This window comes from Colius striatus, chromosome 4 (assembly GCF_028858725.1).
Source record: "Colius striatus isolate bColStr4 chromosome 4, bColStr4.1.hap1, whole genome shotgun sequence".
In the NCBI taxonomy this organism is placed as follows: domain Eukaryota; kingdom Metazoa; phylum Chordata; class Aves; order Coliiformes; family Coliidae; genus Colius; species Colius striatus.
Window position 1 is genome coordinate 9,423,725 of NC_084762.1, and position 20,959 is coordinate 9,444,683.

Here is a 20,959-nt window from a genome sequence, read left to right on the forward strand (position 1 = left end):
GTTCCCCTGCCCGCTGGGAGTCAAGGCAGCTGAGCTGGCATGTGGGGAAAGGGAAAAGGGCTGGCTGCATTTTCAGCTCTTCTGGAACAAAAAGGAAGGAGCTGAAAGTAGCGAAAAAAGCTATCAAAATGCCCACTGCCCTCATTGTATGTTCAGCAACAGAGAGATGCTGAACACCAGTGACACAGCGGATCAAACGCGAAGCTATTAAATCACCATTAAACTAAAGCACAATGAGATTAAGCCAGGAAGATTAATCAGGCAGAGTTAAGTGGCTGAAATATAGAGGCTTTTCTCTTTTTCTGTTCTTATTTACTGCATTTCTCAAGACAGGTAGGTTGTTTATTTCTTTTCCTCTCAAGATAGGCTTCAGGGTCTAGTGACCACAAACTACTGAGCTGCACGTGGATGTTTAAACTGCTGAGGAAAGCACTTGGGGCAACATAAGATGGGTGAGTAGCAAAAAAAATGCACAAGCACAACAGAATTTTTCACTAAATGGAATCATAAGGTGCACAAGAAAAATCAATGTTTTGTTAGAGCTCCACAGGATGATGGATACAAAGTGAGTTCAGGACTCTCTCCCGAAACCCCGATGGTTTAAAAGCCTGGTTCTGTGGGAGTTCTCCTCTCCACTTGGGCTAAATCACCTCAGAAGGCTCCCCTGCAGAGATAAGGGAAGTAGAGGCAGCAGCAGCCATTTACCTGATGAGGATACACTGGTTGTTGTGGCGTTTCCAAAGGCAGCGGTAGCACTCGTTGGCCACAGCAAAGATGTGCGGTGAGATCTCTCCCATGTGGTGTTTGCTGTATCGCTCCACTGCAGTGCCGTCGTACAGCCCCGGGATGCTCTTGTAAGGGTTCACAGAGGCAACTATCGAGCCGATGTAGGTCTGCAAGCACACAGTGCCCCCCCAGAGTTGTTATTACACAGCAGGTGGAAGACATTAACACTCTTCCCAAATGAAAGACAGTACAGACACACACACACACCAAGGACAAGTGTAGAGTCCTACATCTGGGAAGGAACAACCCCATGCACCAGTACAGGCTGGGGGTCAAACTGCTGGAGAGCAGCTCTGCAGAGAGAGACCTGGGAGTCCTGATTGATAATAAACTAAACATGAGCCAGCAAGGTGCCCTCGTGGCCAAGAAGCCAATGGTATCCTGGGATGCATCAAGAAGAGTGTGGCCAGCAGATCAAGGGAGGTTCTTCTCCCTCTCTACTCTGCCCTGGTGAGGCCTCATCTGGAGTCCTGTGTCCAGTTCTGGGCTCCTCAGTTCAAGAGGGACAGGGAAGTGCTGGAAAGAGTCCAGCACAGGGCTATCAAGATGATCAGGGGACTAGAACATCTTTCATACGAGGAAAGGCTGCGGGAACTGGGGCTGTTTAGTCTGGAGAAGAGGAGATTGAGGGGGGATCTCATTAATGTTTACAAACATCTAAATGGTGGATGTCAGGAGGTTGGGGAATCCCTTTTTTTCTATTGTATCTGGCAACAGGACAAGGGGTGATGGGATGAAGCTGGAACACAAAAAATTCCACTTAAATATAAGAAAAACCTATTTCACTGTTGAGGTGAGGGAGCCCTGGCACAGGCTGCCCAGAGGGGTTGTGGAGTCTCCTTCCTTGGAGGTCTTCAAGATCCACCTGGACATGTTCCTATGCGACCTGATCTAGGTGACCCTGCTTCTGCAGGGGGTTGGACTAGATGATCTCTAAAGGTCCCTTCCAACCCCTACCATTCTATGATTCTATGTTCACAGAAGCCTAGCCACCTTTATCTAAAGAATTACTGGTATTTTTCTCTGGTTTTGTCCTTTCAACAGAAAGTTGTTTCCACCTCCACCATGTTTTCATGCTGACCCTACCTATAGCACAGAGCTTTTTGGCAATATGAATTGCTGCCCTAACGTTGCTCACAGCTGCACAGCGATGCCACAAAGTGCTGGTCTATACACATGCTGCTTCTCATACATTCTTAGGGAGCTGCTGAACTTACTAAAAAACTTGCCTGTCTCTCAAGCAATGGTGCAAAAGTCCCTATTTCCACGTAGAGTATCCAAGTCCTTTCCCACCACTCACTTTTAAAACAGAAGTATCAGATTATGGTAGACATTAGCACCACTATATGGTAGCAGACTCTAAGAAAAGCACAAGAACTAGCAAACATTCCCAAAACATTAGGTTTCTGCAACTGAAGTTATTACAAGTTCAATGCAAAATGGCAGCTGACAAGGCCATTAATTTCCATCCCATGGCAATTAGAAAGCACATCAGTTAAAACCATCCAGGTAGCAGCTTGTGCCCACTCCCCCTGCCTTAACTCATCAGGCGGTGGTAACATGATCATTTGCAACTCTATCCACAACACTGTTCATTTTCTCAGTCACCCTTTATCCACTTCAATACAGATTCAAATAAAATTCAGTAAATTAAGAGATAACATTAAGCTCATTACTTGTAGAATTTCTAGAATGCTTCTGGGGCATGTGAGATTAATTGATTTATTGTATGGTGTGTGTGTGTGTGGTGTTAGAGCTGTGATACTAATTTCATTCTGGTAAGCACCCTCTCTGAGCTTACAGGCAGGAAGCTGACACCTGGCATCAACAGCTCTCCTGCAGACTTGCAAAGAGCCAGGCTGCAAAGCCTCCAGCCCTATATACAGACAGATGCTTCATCAGCAGTCAACCCTCTCATCATCAACAGGAACCAGCTGTGAAGCTGACAGAAGGACTGGGGCTCCCTTCACCTCCTGCCCAGAAAGGGCTGGATAAGGTGAGCAGCCTCTTGCATGTCACAGAAAATCAGCCTCACGTACTCCTCATGCTGTTTCCCTCCTCTCTGGCAGGACAACGCAGGGCCACTCATCACTGGGATCCACAAGCTTCCCCACATTTTTCCTTTCTTCTCTGTCAGGCTCTTCCATGACATTCACATTCCACACCTACCCTCCTCTCTTCTTCTCCTTAATTAACATGTAATTATCACTGTGTATCAGCTCTGCTTTCTCACTGTTACCCTGTTGCTCTCAGACACCTGTTTGTCCTCCTTCGGGCTTGACACCAGTATCAGCTTTGAGCTTTTGATTAGGGGACTACTGCAGCGTCCTCACAATTTTATGAGCTGTGAAGGGAATATCCCTCCTTACTGTAACTCCACTCAAACACCTTTTACTGAGCTGTGTTCTTTTCAGTCTGTGTGTTTTATAACCCCCCCATGCTGTGCAATAGCTCAGAAGCTTTGCTCTAGAGGAAAGATATCGTTTCAACACGAGATCATATCTCAGAGCAATTACAGTACTGAAACAACAGCTTAATTTCCTGGGATCATCCCCTCTTGGGTTCTTAAGTAACTAACTAGGAAGTCTCCAAGAACAAACTTCCTCAGTTTGATAAATATTTCAGCACACATTGCACAGGTAAAATCTGAGAGGTTATTGTTTCTTTCAACTACATGAATACAGTGCAAGCATGATCAATAAAACATACTGCTACAGATCTTCTTTACCTTATTAAAGTCGCACTAAAATGTAAGAAGAGCAACTTGAGGCATGCCATCACAACAGATGCCGTGGCAAAACAGCAAATAAACCCCCATGAAACATGATACCATCTAATTTTATAACTGTAAGCATCTATTCTATAGATTCTGCATGATCAAGCATCAGACAGAAAACTATCACCACGCTCCCTGATCTTCCCGTGATAAAGCACTGGCCAAACTGCAGCACCACTGGCCACAACACAACTTTTCCTCCTTTTCCTACTTCAAATAGCAAATATCCTAAGAGGTGATGGCAGCCCACTTCTGCACAGCCTGTCAGCCCATGTGTGGCTGTCTTTCACGTGGCTTCAGACCAGCTTTTAAAAAATGATGTAAACACCCTCAGAATATTAGTCATTACTGTGAATAAGAACAGTTTCTTATTAAATGAAGTCAGCTGGCTTCATTGCCTCACAGTTTAAGTATAGAAGAGAAAAAGGCAGTGTATTATGACAACAAGAGCAGAATTGATACTTGGCAACACCAATTCCTAAATCACTTCATAGACCAACGCTTGGGACACGTCACTATTTAAAGAAAATTCCTCCTCTCTCTTTTTCTTCCTGCAAAAATATGAAGAACCATAACCTCTACTGAAATAACTCCAGTTTTGTGGTTCCAGTCTTCTGGCACTTTGAGTACATATTACCTCTTTGCAGAACAAGTTAAATGTGTGCACAAATTGCCACTGAACTATAATGATACAGGACAGAACAAACTCAGGCCCTCATGAAGCCAGCTTCCTTATCCCCAAGGCAAGGTCACAAAAAAGCTATATTCTTCACAGACACAGTGGATCAGATGTATCATCCCCCAAGTGTCATAATCCAACCCAGGAGCAGCCACAACTAGATCTCTGCACAGACTAATGGAGAGTGAGCTGGCCCAAGTGCAAGCTCCACCTTAACCCGAGGCAGTTCCACAAGGCACCGTTACTAAAAACTATTCCCATTATTTAAAAAGTTCCCATGAAAAGACAAATCTTCCCAAAGTCTTTGTAAATTTCCTCTGGGATACTCAACAGCAGCAAGAATAATTTCCTACATCACTTCCAGGCTTACTGCTTTTCCATCTAGTAAGTATCACGCGCTCTTACTCATAGCAGTATTTTGTAACCAGTAGATCCTACTCCTGCAGGTCTCTACCCTGGCACCTCTGAAAGCCATGAAGTCAGGGACCTGAGGCATGGCATGACCTGCACCCACATGCAGAACACTTCACCTCTTCCCTGTTGGCAGGGCTCTGCTTTCCCTCCCCTTGGGGACTCAGAGCAACCACCCAACGCAACTCCTTCCTTGGAAGGCAGACTTTCTGGTTTTGCAAGTGCAAGCACCTTAGCAGCAAGTTAAACTGGTATAAAGGTACACAGAAACTGCAGAGCCATTGGGAGGATGGGTGCTGCCTCCCGAACGCTATCTCTGCACCAGACATCGTCATATGGCAAATTAAAGCAGTTAACAGGCAAAAGGAGGAACTCTAAATGACTTTATTAAGCTAACATCACAAGGCAGCCATTTGGATGAAACTTCAGGAAAGGTATTTTCACATAAGAATGCCACTTCTATTTCTCTTAAAAGAGAGTGAATGGGATTTTCTCTTTGTTTGTTGCAGTTTTTAATCTGACTCTTGCAGTCAATAATTGTTTTAATGAAAGCACTCCAAAGCAGCATGAATAGGAAAAATGTTCATACATCTGCCAGAGCAGTAGCAAGCAGACAGGATTGCCAAAAATTTCCAGTTGAAATAGTTCTGAGGGGTATTTCATAGAAACATTGTGTAGAGCTCCTATGGTAAGCCTGACTTTATAAATCTGTAGCAACAAACAGGACTATTTACTCTTCTGTGTTATACAACCTATTCAACACTTCAGACAGAACTACAAACAAACTCTTGCATTACTTTGTAACAAACCAAACCAGCAGCAACTTGTTATCAGATTACTGCTTATGTAGTCGTTTAAATCCAAGAATAAATGAAAGTTGAGTTACTCAGCCTGAATCCCAATACAACACTTTGATTACCATATGAAGAGATTGGGATCCTCTTCCACTCACAGTTTTAATGCATTTCCCAAAACACTTTCGCTCACAAACCACAGACACTCCTACTCCTCCTTTCAACACAAATAGGGAAAATAAGATTGATTGCTGACCCTCTAAGAGGACTTTCAAAAGTATAAGTTCAAGACCTGTCTTCTCAGCTAGATATTCAGTAAAGTGATGGCATTGCAAGAGGCAAAATGAAAGATGCACTTGAGAAAGGAAGAGATTTTACATCAGTTCTCTTGAATGCTTTTTTGTTTTGCTTGTTGCCTTCTGATAGCAATCACCTTTGAACTTGTCTTGAAACCATCCCAGACTTCTTCAAGCACTCAAAACCCGCTACTTCTCTAACAAGGTTCAAGAGCTCACAAAGATTTCTAATACCCCCAGAAATACTCTATAAAACTTGCAATAGTCAGAGTAGGCCTGTTGAACACGAGAGATTTAAACATTTCTTTAAAGGAAGACACAATCAGTTTACCTTCATTTTATGTCAAACAAACATAAATGATGTGAAAAGCTTTATTGGTTAAAGCTCACTTTTCCAAGTCAGCTTAACATTAAAAGAAACAAGCTTGCAAGAGATGAACTAAATGCAGTTTGAAAAGTCTTTCTTTCCCATGTCAAAAAGGCTTTTGGACTAGAAGAGAAAAAAGAGTAAGAAATTTCCCCTGCAAACTTTTTTTTCCAGGTTCTCTGCACAGTAAAAACAATCAAATAGGAAACTGCCCTAATGCAACATCACTTCATTAATCCTATAAACCAAATATACTAAATATCTCAGGACCACTTTGCTCTCCATCTTTTCCCCCTCCCAGATGCTTTTTTGAGGTATATCCTTTCAGATTTCCCTCATATCTAGCAACTATCCACCCTCCACTTATTCCCTTTTACATCAAGGCTTCTGCATCTCCACATTGCCTTTTCTGTTTCTGAGGATTCTTTCTGGTTTCTGTGTTTAATCCGAGCTTGCTCTTCCCAGGTAAGGTCATCAATGTTACCCCACACTCTTTTTCTCATGACCTCCTTTCACCCTCCTACATCAAGGTACCACTCTGTACTTCCCAGACTTGTAGCATCTGAGACATCCCTTTCCTCCTTCTTTATTAAATAAATATATAATCTGGGGACAAAGTTGGGCAGGGGGTGGGCACAGATCAAAAAGCCTTTCTTTCTTTCTTTTAGGCTTTGCATATCTCACGTTTCAGGGAGGGTGGGAGAGAAGGGAGGTTAAAGGGCATTATGTGCTGCTCCTGAACCAAGTCTTTGATCAACAGTCACAACAGAAACTAAACCTGCCTGCAAGTACTAAAACAGGCTCAAGGAGACCACATTCCTCAATTTCTACCATTGTGTTTTTTCAATGACACAAAAAATTCTTTGTAACCTGGTACTAGAAATGTTGGAACCCATCAAATACAGATTTAAGATGTTTTGTTACAGATACATACATTAATGTTGAGAAAGAGCAGTTTGTTCAACTCTCCTGAAACAAGAGCAATTTCAAGACTTTCTGCTTTGAGACAAGAAAAAAAATCTATCTCCCTTCAGAAACAGAAGCACGTTTACAGATACCTCACAAATTGTGTTTCTGGGTTGGTTTTGAACAAACCATGACTCTTTCCTGGAGTCACTGAAGGAAAAATAGAGGTATTAGTATCAACCCAACAATTTATTCAACAAGTATTATTTTCTGGGTTTACCCTTTATATATGGGAAATGTGAAATAAAACTGCAGTGCAACAGGCTGGCTAGAAAGATACTTATATGTCACTTTTAGACAATGTACAGCAAAAGACTTTTATCAGTGTTCCACACAATTTGCACATCTCATGCCTTTAAATCATCACAGCTACAGGTACCAAAATACAATACCAGTGCTTTCACAGAAAGTGCAGAGGCAGACAACATCTGAAAGGCCACAAAATAGCTGCTAAACTTCAACTATGTTTTCAACACTGAATTTCAAGGAGTCAGGAGGCAAAACCAAAGAACAGAAGAGTTTGCCCCACACTGCAGATACAGTATCTGTCACTCCTGGTTCTCTCAAGTAAAGGGATTGACAGTAACCATAGAATCATAGAATGGTAGGGTGGAAGGGACCTATAGAGATCACCAAGTCCAACCCCTCCATGACTGAGTTTATTTTGAGGCAAGGATAACTAGGTGAACCACCACATACACGTCAGCATAAAAAGAAGGAAAATGGCTGGGCTACATTTTGGCATGCTTTTTAGAGGCAGCAGCAGAAGGGGCAAGGACATGTCATAAACAGAATGATAATTAATACCCTTGTTCTTGGAAGGACCTTGATTTATCCTCTCTGTGGTAAGTATACCCCGTCTTTCAGCTAGTCCCTTGCTAATTTCAGTGGGATAGAACCCAGTTGTCTCTTTAAATTATAAACTAAAATGTCTGAAGCCAAGCTCCTTTCTTAAAAGCCATAATCAAAGTGAAGTACTAAGCTACAAGTTCAGATGTTTTCAACCAATCAAGCCATTTCTAAGATGGAAATGTCACACACTATAATCATCTTTACATACTTGGGCTTCTGCAACCCTCTCCATATTTGGTGACTCATGGTGGGTTTCCAAATGCCCAAATTTACATCAGATTTGCTTTTATCTCTGTGTTGCTCATCAATGTGTTATGATCCCCAAGTCATCCTTTTTTCTCCTCAATAGAACTGATTGCAAAATGAGTTGTTTGTAAACACACAAGCCACACTACAAATGCAAGAGTTAGCATCCCGAGGAGAGGACCTTTATAAAGGACTCCAGAGAATGTCACTGAGATCAAGTGACAACAGGAAGATACCTAAATCCAAGATCCACCTGGTAAATGTTCTCCTTGTAATTGTTTCTGAAGTGTCTTCTTTGGCACCTTCACACTGCTTAGCTGCACTTTTCCATATGCTTCAGGCCATACTGTAAACTGCAGCACTCTCTTGTACCCAACTACCTCCCTGGTGGCCTTTTCTCTTCCTGTGCCAAGCACAAATAAGATCGAAGGAATAACAGACCAAGGCATTTTCAAGACCAGACTTTTTGCTTGTTCTCACTGGCAGTGTTCACAAGAAGATCCCAGAATAATTTGGAATGTTTTAAAAAGATGTGATTTCAGATGATCAGAGGTGACTGTTAGGCAACAGGATACCCTATTAGAGACACCCTTGTCTGTTATGTTGATTCTTCAACCCAACTAACATGACCTTAAGCTTCCCTTGGTACCAGAGTATTAAGCAACACCATCCTGTTCTCAAGCCACTGCAAGGGCAAAGGCTATGCTACCTCTCATGAGGAAAGTGTTACTTTGCAACTCAGCTACCTTAACTTCTAAACTAGACAAATCCTTCCACTCCCTGTAGTTTCAACCTTGCACAATCATAGTGTCTTTGTTCTCGGCAGCTAACTGAAGCTGCCTAGGATCTGTTTCTTAATTGTTAAAAACTAGGGTTTGGTCATCTTAACATCAACATAAATACCCAAAACAGTGCACAGAAGTAGTCACATCTTTCACCTTAACTCCATAGAAGGCTCAGAGATGGCAAAGAATCTGCACAAAACTAAAAGCTCTCCACAGGTTAAGACATACACTCATAGCTTAATCTCATCTCATTTTCCCACTAATTTCTCCTGCTGAACAGATTTCTCCATGTGCATGGAGATACTCAAGGAAATTCTACAAGCATTATCCAGAATCTGCACCAAAAAAAGCCCAAACCCCAGTTGGGAAATAGGAAACCATTATAAAGAAAAACTGATAAAAAAGCACTGTCACAGCCAAAAGTAAAACCCAAAACAACAGACAATAATATTCATGTCAAACAGATATACTTCCTTAGGACTCCACAGTTCTGGCAGTTTTTTTCCTGTATAAAAAAACCTCAGTCTCTTTGTTTTCATTCCATTTTTTTTTGCTGACTAATAAAATACAATCTCTACCATGCAGTAGTCCCCCATTTAGTGGGGGGACTACAGTTATGGGAGTATCTGTCTTTCCCATTGCCAAGTGGAGAGATGAGATGACCTCTTGAACAAAAATATTGTGATGGATCAGGCATTGATTTTTGTCATGTTCACTGGCTGCAATACACTATGTGAATGTAGGTTTGCACATCAGACTGTAGCACTCTGTGTGCACAAGTGAACAGCTTAACTCTAATCAGGCAATCTATAGCTCGAATCAGAAAAGGCCCCACAAAGAGCAGAGACCCCATGGCTCATCGCTTCATTCCAAATGGCCTGTGGCCACACACTAGTTCTTCCTGCTTCGTTACTGCACAATGCTCAAATCAGTCTTTCAAAGCTGTCTGAAGGTCTAATTCACCCTCCAGCAAGGAAAACAATACAAAAAGGTCTTCTTCCTTCCTATAGATTCATCTTGGGAAGAGAAAGGGGCTTTTCAGAGAAAATAAATGTAAATGGAAACAAAAATGCTGGTAGATGATACACCAAAAAGTAGTGTCTCCACAACACTGGAGAAATATTTTTTAACATAAAACTTTGGAGATGTTTCATTCTGCCTGCACACTGATAGCCAGATTTGCTCAACGTCCATGGTCCTTTAATATTTTAAGACCACTTGTGTAGGAAGTGTGTTTTTAGGAGGTGAGCAGGAATTATGCTTGAACGGAGCATGAAAACTCAAAATCAAAATCTATGCCAGTTACTTTGTTGGATGGCACCAAACTGCTGCCATATAGCTGTGTATTAGCAGGGACTTTGGTACTCCATTTGCTTTTAAAAGGAAAGACTGACAGACATCAAAAGGAAACAGCTGGAACTGCTTGCCTACATCTTTTCAAATAAGAGTGACAGCCTAGCTATGAATCCATTTATACAGGTAGATAATTGCTACCAAAGCAAGCTAACTCATTCTCAACTTCAATGGGTTGTCTGTGGCCATTCTAGTATTAAACTACTGGAATAAGGCAGTTGGACAGTGTAGCACAAGCAGCAAATTTTGTGCAGCTCACTTTACAGTCAAAGCCTCACCCTCATAAAGAAAACACGTGCTGGTAACAGACAAGCAGCTTAAGTTTCAGAGTACAAATTCCTGCCCTTCTTTCAATGCCTTTGTGGGACTTGGAGCAACAGACCTTGAAGAAAGAAGCCAAATGGTACCTGCAAGTGAGGCAGATCCACACAGGAGTCTTCAGTACCATTTGCAAAAGCTCTGACTGAACAGTACTAAGCTGCTGTTGGCACTTATACAAGTGACTGAAGACTTTTCCTTTTAGTTCTGCACGTTGGTATACTTCTTGTTCTCATCTCATAGAGTCACCAGTGATCACCCATAAAGGTGTGGAGAAAACAACACAAAAATAAGCCTTAAAATCTGAGAAGATCTTAGCAATATATTCCATCACTACTGATAAAACCTGCACATGATAGATTACTACTTTGCAGTGTTTGATATAAAGTCATCATCAAAGTAGGGCTTAGCTATCATTCAGAACTCAAAGAAGTCAACAGGAATTGACCCTTTTGACCCTGCATATAGCATTTATTTCCCTATCAACCAAGTGAGAAGAAAAATAGTGTCATAGAGCATGTTTTTCCATGTTTTAATAAAACTCTGACCTCCTCTGCCTCCCCATCTGTCTCACTAAAACAGCCCACTGGTGACAGAGGGTAAGATCCTTACTGCACCACGGACATACAGCATGTTCCTAACAAGTACCTAATGTGCTGCAAACAGTAATAGAAATATATGTGTTTGTGTAGCCATTGCATACATGTAGCCATTGCATGCATTGCAAAGGGTTTGTGTAGTCATTGCATCCATGATGGTGCAAACAATTACACAGAGCTTTCTGAGCTCTCTTTTTAATGATAGCATGTCGAACACAACACCCTCAGGCTGAAGTATTTATTTGCTAAGATCTGAAAATAAGCACCTCTAAAATCCCCAGTGTTTTCAGTTAAGAGGACAAAATTCAGGCAAACATGCCTTATTGTTCTTGTTATTAACAGTCCCACAAGTTCTGCAATATGGAGGAATTCAGAAGCAAAGCTGGTTAACCAGCCGACGGCATTTGTTTACTTGTCATGTCATTACAGTATGTTCTTCCTCTAATATATATTAAACAGAAAAACAAATAAAAAAATAATTATAACTAGCCTTTGGCAGACAATTGTTGATCTATATAACTGACCATCCTTTAGAAATACCAATCACCAGACATAAATTCCACTAGTTTTCCAATTAAAAGCCTGCTGTGTTTATATAGATCTTTGTCTGCTGCTCTCTAGTAACAGCTGTTAAATGGAAGCTGTAATTAATGCTTGGAGACAGGAACTCACTTTGAACTACATTTTGAAAACATTATCTGATGTGTGTAAGCATAACATGGTAATTATGGAGGTGAGTAGCTATGTATAGATATTTGTCATGCATTCTTAGCAATGCCGTTCTCCGTTCTGCACCTCCACTGAAGAAGCTGGTAGAGAGAATTTTCCCCATCTCCCCAGTAGCACAGGAAAGCACAAAAAACATGCATCAGCACACTTCTAATTTTTTTTTTACTGCAAAAGCAGAGCAATTAAATAACAGCAGTTTCCTCAGTGACCATACAGCAGATCCTGCAAACCATCCCTACAGCGCTGGATGCCTGTGGAGAGGCACTGTGCAGCCACGGGCGGGTTGCAGACAAGACAAGGATAAATGTAGTTCTAAGAGCTAGTGTAATAACAGAGGATCTGATCTAAATGTATATGTACAACATTTATATATATTCTCTGGTACTAATTAGCAACACCATTTTTGTGTACCGTTGGTTGGGTTTTTTTCCAAAGTCAACAGACCATACTTATTTATAGCACAGAACATGGCAGGCCAAAGATAATGGCTGTTGAGCTGTCCAGGATGGTGTAGGGGTCCTTGACACATGTTCTTTTCAGGTTTAGTTTCTGCAAGGAAGGCATCCAAGTTTCACCATTTAAGAAACAACGACAAAAACTCTCATGACCAGTAAATAAACAGTTTGGGGCTACTATCTTCTACTGATTTTCTTTCGTCTCTCTGTCTCCACTTATAACTTGTGTCCGTGGCAGAGGAGATGTGAACAGGAGAGCCTTTGAAGTGTATGAACTACATCTGTCTGTCTGTACCTAATTAACCACAATTTTCCTGTGCCCTGCTATTTTCTCACTACAACATCCAGCAACATTCACTTCCTGCTGACTACCGTTGACATGGCACAGAACAACTGTACTCATCTGAAACGAGTTTTCTGGTGCTCAGAACATGACAAATGACCAAAACCTAGACAGACTAGTCACAGAGAGCAACTGACCTAGATACTAAAGTGTCTGAGTCTGCAAATAGAATGTGAAAACAACCCCTACGGTGATTATTGATTAATACTGCACAAACATCAACTAGTTGCCTCAGGGAAGTCTCATGACTTCGAGGGAGATAAACTATCCAATTACCACAAGTTTAACAAACTACAACTGAACATGCTGCTGAAGTAAATAAACACAAATAGATTTCAAAATTGATGCATAAGTGAATATACCTTATAAGAACAGATAACTGAGCATGCAGTGGCATGAAAGTGGCAAGGAGCCCTGCAAGCAACCTTGTCAGGGAAAAGACAAACATTTCCAGTTTAACACCTTTTTCAAAAATTAGAGAAACGTTACTTTCTCATGACAGGTTATTGTTGCTTCAGCTGAAGAGAGAAAGGAAGACAGCCATGAAAACTGAGCTCCTAATTACCATCAACCTCCCTCTGATGTGGATGTGGCTGGTACAGCACTACATGCCTACGTGGCTAGTACAGACGTTTTTATACATATGCACAAAAACCTAACAGATGGTTGTAATTATTGTTAGGCAAGCTGCAGCCCTAATTTGAAAGTGAGTAAAAATAGGTTATCTTCTCTTTCTCCCTTCCTGGCTGCCATACCCGACTGCTGGACAACCTGGAAGCCACTATCCCCATCAAGCTCACCCCATGCAGCATGCCTCTCTGGGCATAGGTACATGTTCTCCAGCTAAACAAGATGGGCACGTGGCAAATCACCACCACTTCAAAGAGGAACGTGCCTACTTGGCATTTCAGAGCTTAATGCAAAAGGAAAAAACTAATCAGATGTGATTTAAAACTTGTTTATTGCTTGAACTCAGGCAAACAAGGGTGGATCTGAGGCTGAAAGTATTCATACTGACCTGTACAATGCATACTGTAGTTATTTCCAACACACTTCTCACCTCAGTAAAAGCTGCTCTCTAATCCTCTGGTCTGCTCTTCTGAAGTTCACTTGCCTGCATCAGTAACTAACCACTGGCCGCAGAGACAAGACAACCACAGCTCATCCCAGAGCCAGCTCAAACACCATAATTTGTGTGTCTCGCAGCACAATCCAAACCGTGGTGTGGTTCACTGCCTCCTCTCCAAGGCTAAGCCAGGCTCCTCTGCAATGTATACTTAACTAAAAGTAAACCAGTATCAACAGCTTTGAGAACAACTCTCCTTTGAACAACGGCAAAGAACGTGTGCCACGGCACTTCCCCTCTCCACATCCCATGCCCCACACTGGCCTCACTTCAGAGGCAATGAATCCCTCACTCTCCTTCACAAAAGGCTCTGTTTCTAAACGTGGGCACCTTCTGCTTTTAGCACTACTGTTTATCTTTCCATCTTTTGCTACACATCAGCCTAGCACACAAGCTAATCTGAGCGCTCAAAGATAGGGGTTAAACCCTAGAAGCTGAGCCTCCCATTTATTGTTGTTGCTGATGCAGTAAAATGGGGGAGAAACCAAAATCCCTGCATCATATGACCACTGCTCTCCTAACTCTGCTCCTTTGCTGGACAACAAAAGCAGTGATAGTAAATGCAGGATGAATCAAGAAACCTGAAAAATTACCTTGACAGGAGCCTGCTTTAAATAACCAATAAAGTGTTTGTACATCCCACACTTCTTAAAGGCCAAAAACCAGGAAAGTGTGCACTCTTTTCTTTTATGGAAATTCAGACAAAAAGTATTACATACAGATGTCAACAAACTTGACACAGTTACAAAAAATGGTGGCACACAGAGACTGGGTCAACTTCAGTCACTCACCCTCTCGCTAACAGCACAGATTCAGCTAAGAGCCTCAACTCATTAAGTACAGATCCAGGCATATTCAGATTATGAACACAGCCCGTATTCTAAACCACTATTTTTCCTTCCCCTAGCAAGAAATACAGAAAATCCTCTGCACACCCTTTATAGCTACAGCTGTCATCAGCAGAAAGAAAGTCTTGTTAGCCAAAGCTTGCAAATATCTTTACAGTACTAATTAGAAAGTAGTGAAGAGTTTAGGAACTTGGAGATGATTACGTGAGGCAAAAATGTTCCTCAGTAAAAGAAGATTAAACTGACCTCTGATATCTGAAGATATTTACTGAAATGTTCATTGCTGGAGAAACAGCTCCTCAAACAGAGACAAATACACAAGTTAACAGCAGAAGATTTGCATAAATAACTGCCTGAGAGAGCGAGTGTTTGCATTTCCTTTAAATTGTTTTTTCTGTAATTTTGAAATCACATATATTCTACACTATGATTTATTGCACTTCACGTAATTTTTGCATGTGTGTGAAGAAGCAGGTCCCAAAACTTATGTCCTAATTAAGCTCATTCCTCATGAAGGGTACAAAGGTGCTTCCTGGTCTCATTGCCACTGAGAAAACCAACACAAAGCTGCTGGATTTAAGAACCATGGTAATATGCTTGTAATATTACAAGCATGCAACTGAAGAATGCCAGCATGCACCTTTAGCATATCTTTTCCTTCCACTCAGGATGTGGACAAGGAGGTGCACTGAGCTCAAGGAAAGAGGGACATGTAAGCTAAAAGCCAAGACATGGTAATTACGTGGCAGTTTATAGTCCGGGATGGCAAGAACTCTTTCAATGGGATGATCAGCCCTTAAGCTCAGAGTGGAGAGGAAAACATGCCTTCCCAATTTATCCCTAAAGCACAAGAGACAGATATAGCCATAGTGTCGAGGCAGATACAAGAGGCCCTATGTGCACTACACTGATGAAGCAATTCCTGACGAAGAGAAGAGACTTTTTGGAGGGAAGAGAGAAGGCAAATGTACAATCTGGAAAGTTTTGACTGCTCTTGGCATGAACTTCAATGGTTTGTATTGTCCTGTAGAAAAACTAGTCTGATCTCAAAGCAGAATGATCAGGAACCTCATTTTTTAGTGCTGCAAGTTGTTTTCAACAAAGGTAAAATTAGTCACATTTCAGACTTCTTATTTTCTTCTTTTTTTAATAAAAAATTAAAGTATCATTGAACTGCTCAATACAGTTCAGAAATTTTGGTTTGAGAAGACATGGTTTAATTTGGAATGGCAACACTACTTCCTACAACACATGCTCATATACCTATGAAGTTTCAGAAAATTATTCAAGGTGTTTAATTGGGGTTTCTGTTCCTGGAATCCTGTCCTGCTAAAACACTACCACTGGCACAGCAGGAGTGGAGTGGAGGGAGAAAAGAAGATGCTTCTCATATCAAGTCCAGATTACATACACAGGATAAAAGAGAAGCTTCCACAGACTTTTGAAGAAACATACTTTTCTTCCAACCACTTTTTCAATCATATTCAAGGTGAGGTGAACTCAAAAGAGTAAGCAGTAAAATTAGCAAAACTGAAGGGGTGATGAGTACTCAGCAGCAACTGAAGATCTGTCATCATTAACAGCACACAAACCTGTTTGTCTAGAAATGTACACCACACTAAGCACTTGCCTTGACAAGCTAAGAAATAAGCTAGGACACGTCTCCTCAGAACAAGGCTGCTCTTTGCTCTTCAAAAAAATCACCCACTTTTACACACATGTTGTTTAAAAGGGGGAAGAATCCTCCATCACAGTACACATAATGTCTGACAAAAACACTGCTTTAAAATGTTGTGTCTCACACTGAGGATGATATTCTAATCTAATAACCCTGTTGGAAAACTCAACTCTTATCAAGTATCTGTTTTTCCCTACACTTGTAGAACTGTTCACATATACTATTCGTTTTTTAAAGGCAAAATAGTTACTCTGTCTACAGGAAAACATACATAAAGACTTCCATAAAGAGAACTGCTTCAATATTTAGGATTGCTTGTACTAGCAGCTTTAAAGGTAATGTGCAAAGGAACATAGTTTTCTTGTGTCTTTGTCTTCTTTTTTATCATAAAGAGATTTCTAAAAACAGGGGAAGTTTATTTTTATATTAAGATAAATTCCTGTTTAAAGATAATAAAACCAAACTTAAGAGATGAAGCTTGGAATAAAGCATGCATATGGCCAAATCCAGAGCCTAGATAGATGATGCAAACAGAAATTATCTATGTTCTGCAATTATCAATTTAAAAAAAAACCCCAAACACACAAACCCTACCAATCACTGAAAAGTGAGATTCCACCATCTGTAACAGGCACTAAAATTCCTTGTGCCTTTCTCACATTTAATGTAGTTCCAGATTCAGGAACGATTCATACCTAGGCAGTTCAAGATTGACAAAAATATTTAAAAGGCAGATAACTCTAATCACAAAAATCTTCAAAAAAAAAATCTGTGTAGACTAATTACACATTTTTGAAACTGATAAACAGGTGCCTGTTCTCATACATCCCAAACTCCAACTTCTTTATTTCATAGCACAGGCCCTCAATCTTGATGACTGTAATACCATCTCATTTCTACTACAACAGAAAAGTGGAAGCTGATCAGAAATTGATCTGGACCTGACAGGATCTCAAACGGCAGTCACAGATTAAACCCCACCACATCCTCTCTGGTGATATACACAGCACGTATTGTTAGGGCAGAGAGTCTAAAGAAGAGACAATGAGAGCCCTTTTTTCACACAAGTCTGTCAATGGAAGTGTAACAGCATGCCAGTTTTTCAAGGTTTCCAACAGACTGCCTCCCCAAGCTACCCTCTCCTGTTGTTGCTGGCAAGAAGGCATAGATGATGCACATTTCATCTCTATGTGGATATAATTACAACTGGAGAACATTAGGAGGGGAGGTAGCCCAGAACAGCAAAACACACACAGCACTTACACATTCAAAAACATTCCCTCTGGGTATTTTTCTTAATTTTAGAAGAAACTTACATAGATTTTATCTTGCTGATATCGCTGGAATAAGTTGTGCATAATGGAGCCTTCATGAAGATCTACGAGTGCTGCCATGTCTTCCACGCTCTCTGTGCTTGTTTGATGCATGGGTGTTACTTTTTGGTGCGTGATGGTGCTTTGTTTATAAGTGAATACCTAAAGAGAGGGGAAACAAAGAAAATATAATAATCAGTGCACACATTCAAAAATCTCCATCTGAGAAGAGAGCTTTCATACCCATTCATTTTCTCTCTCCAGTTTATCACTGTATAGACTTGTAAAATACAATAGCCTGACAGTCATAAATTCTTCTAGAGCTCCTCTGACAATAATTACAAGCCACAAATACACAGGCATCATATCAAACTAGCACACAGTGTCAATGAACAACTTTTCCTTTTTAAGGTCTTTTCCTTTTCAAGGGCAAATGTAATCTTGTTTCACACTGGACTACTGTTAGACTTCATCAGGAGAAAAAGGAATCAAGCAATAATTGCTACTCCAAAAAAATCCAAAACCAACTAAACAAAACCCCTCTTCTTACAGTAAACCCCATTTATGCTTAAATTAGTCTGGGAGGAAACATTTTACACTATAAAACTGCAAACCAAAGTTATTGCTCTAACAGGCTGTGAGTATTTATCAGTTTGACCTGAAATCTATTGAAACGATTCCATTCAGTTCTCTGATCGGGAATGCTATTGGGTTATGTCATTATTCCTAATGTAAGCAGCATGCTAAGTTCAGTGTGCTGCAGACATTAGCAAATGAATAGGTGAACCAATTTCTAATTAATGGACTTTCAAGGCAAATTTCTGAAGCCTGATATAACGAGATAGTAAAAACTCTAAAAAAAGAACCAATTTAAATAGGCAGAAAAGGCTTCCACATATCTTCAGTAAAACTATCACAAATATGCTCAGAAGATGTACACATCCCCAGTCTAGTTAAACTTTTATGAATACTAATGACATCACTAAAGACTGTAAGACAATAGCTTTGGAATTCAGCTTCCCATTTCCTTTCAATTTACATTTTGGCAGCTCATCCTTGTAGACATATGCCTGCACCTCATAGCCAATGCTACTTAGGTAATACTGGTTCCTGCTAACAGCACTACCTCACGTCAGGCATGGGGTTAACACTTTAATGATGTGGAACATTTAAAAGAAAAAAAAATCGTCCAAAATCTTTTGAAATGCTATTTATAAACAGACAGAAGTGCAATAACTGACAGCCTGAGTGCTGGGGAGCACTGCAGGACCGCTGCTGCAGCCTGGGGATTGCACAGCACTGCCTGACCAGGGGCCATATCTCCACAGAAGGAAACCCCTCAGAGGTTTTCAGCATAGAGACATCTGTATGCTCCTGGTAACAAAAGGTTGAACAAGTGTCCCCACAGGAGGTCATTCAGGAAAACAGTGGTGTCATCTATCTTGCTGAGACAAGTGAGAAAAAGAAGCTGAAGAAGCAATAGTCTGAAGACTGACTGGACTTGACATTGAAGCTCTGTACTCTGATATCCCATCAGCTGACAGAAGAGACTTGCCTGATAATATTTGTTCATTAAAATTGTATGTGAGGCTTACCAAATGCTGGCACAGGCCATTGCACCATTACAGCTTTCACTCGCACCAGCACAAAGCGTACTGGAGAAAGGCTGGGGGTGAAAGGAGATCCAGGAAACAAATTTCTATCAGGTGCTGGAAGGCAGCACAAACATCAACAGGATCTGTGAGCAAACCACTAGAAAGTTCCTACAGATTCAGAGCATTCAAAGCACAATCCCTACCTGTGGGGGGAAAGACAAGACATAGAGAGATCTGCACCTTTATTTTGTGGTACAGGGCAGAGAGAGATGCTGGCTAGGATGGAGAAACCATCTGCTTGTACAAGGGCAAGCAGTCCAGATATCTAACAGACAGAATCAACAGCATCAACTGATAGCCAAACTTTTGGGGCTGAAAACAGTGTTATCAATCCCAAGACTAACCACACAAAGTGCAAGGAGAATTGCATCTCAAGAGTAATAAGCTGCAGTTCCTACTCAGAACCACCATGACAAAAGGTCATACTGTAGAACAATATCATAAACTAGAAGATCTGGAAATAAAAGGGATTTAAAGAAAGTAAATCCCAGAAAAGTAAACAACTTACTGGCCATGTATCAAGCTGGAATTAAAACAGAAAAATAGACTCAATAATAGAACTACGAAACCAAAAGGGTATGGCATATATCCTGCCAGTGTGTCTCGTGTGAAAGTGGAAAGGAAACAAAACCCTTGGAGGAGAATCTTTGTATTTGTGATTTCTGTCCTCTGACATGATGCACAGGTTAGTAGGTTAGGCAGAGCACCCCATACTTCACTAAGCACATTTATTAACATAAGAAATTCACAGAAATGTACCACCATCAACAACGTGATGGCAGACTTGTGTGTGGCAGAACTATTGAAGATGGTCTCTGGAGATTCATCCTTTCCACTCAAACTCACTATTTTCTGTTCTTCAGGCTCGTTGTTCTCATCTTTTCAGCTCTCCCACACATTGCCTTCTTGTTTCGGTGAGGAAAATGATCTGTGAGCTGACTCAGAGATAGGCCTGTGCATGGATCAACTAGAAAACACATCAACCAGTCATAATGTCTGTCACCCAAATTAGAAAGGAGGAGGACCTCTTGCTCAACACCATGGAGTTATGTTTCCTTTTCATTTTACCAGAACCATGCATCCCTCAGACTTCCTAAACCCACTGTAAAACTTGGTCAAAATCATCTAACAAGATCAAAGTTATCAGACAGGTCATCACAATCACATGCACAGACTTCATTTCCTTAAAACGGGCTTTTTGCTGTCCAGCTGTTCCAGCCCTGAAAGGCCTGCTTTGTTTTCTTTCATCTGACTCATGCCTTTATTAGGATAAGGATGTGAAAAAGCTACCTTGAACTTTATCTTACTAATTAGAAGACCACATTATGAAATATTACAGCAGTTGAAACCCTCAGGAAATGGGAACGAAGGGCCATTCTGTGGGGTCAGCATGCAGAAAAGGAAGATGAACAAGTTGGCTTCTGAACCTCAAGAAGAGCACACTGGCAGAGCACAGAAGTGTCCATCCTCAAGGATTTTGACAGCATTTGTGGAAGGTCAGGCAAAACAAGCAGGAAGTTTGGAATAAGATTTAAGACAAGCCTAAGTGAGAGTTCAGCAAAAACTTCTTTCCTCTTGAGATAT

The 20,959-nt window shown here is 41.0% G+C and overlaps 1 protein-coding gene across 1 annotated transcript in view; it reads right to left on the reverse strand.

Moving 5' to 3' along the window:
* Window positions 1–20,959, reverse strand: part of MYO10 (myosin X) — a 158,860-nt gene that overhangs the window by 77,614 nt on the left and 60,287 nt on the right. Inside the window, exons 3-4 of the mRNA XM_061994767.1 lie at window positions 17,724–17,882; window positions 706–893 (exon numbers count right to left, since the gene is read on the reverse strand). Coding sequence (XP_061850751.1) covers window positions 706–893; window positions 17,724–17,882 — 347 coding nt within the window. The remainder of the gene's footprint in view (window positions 1–705; window positions 894–17,723; window positions 17,883–20,959) is intronic.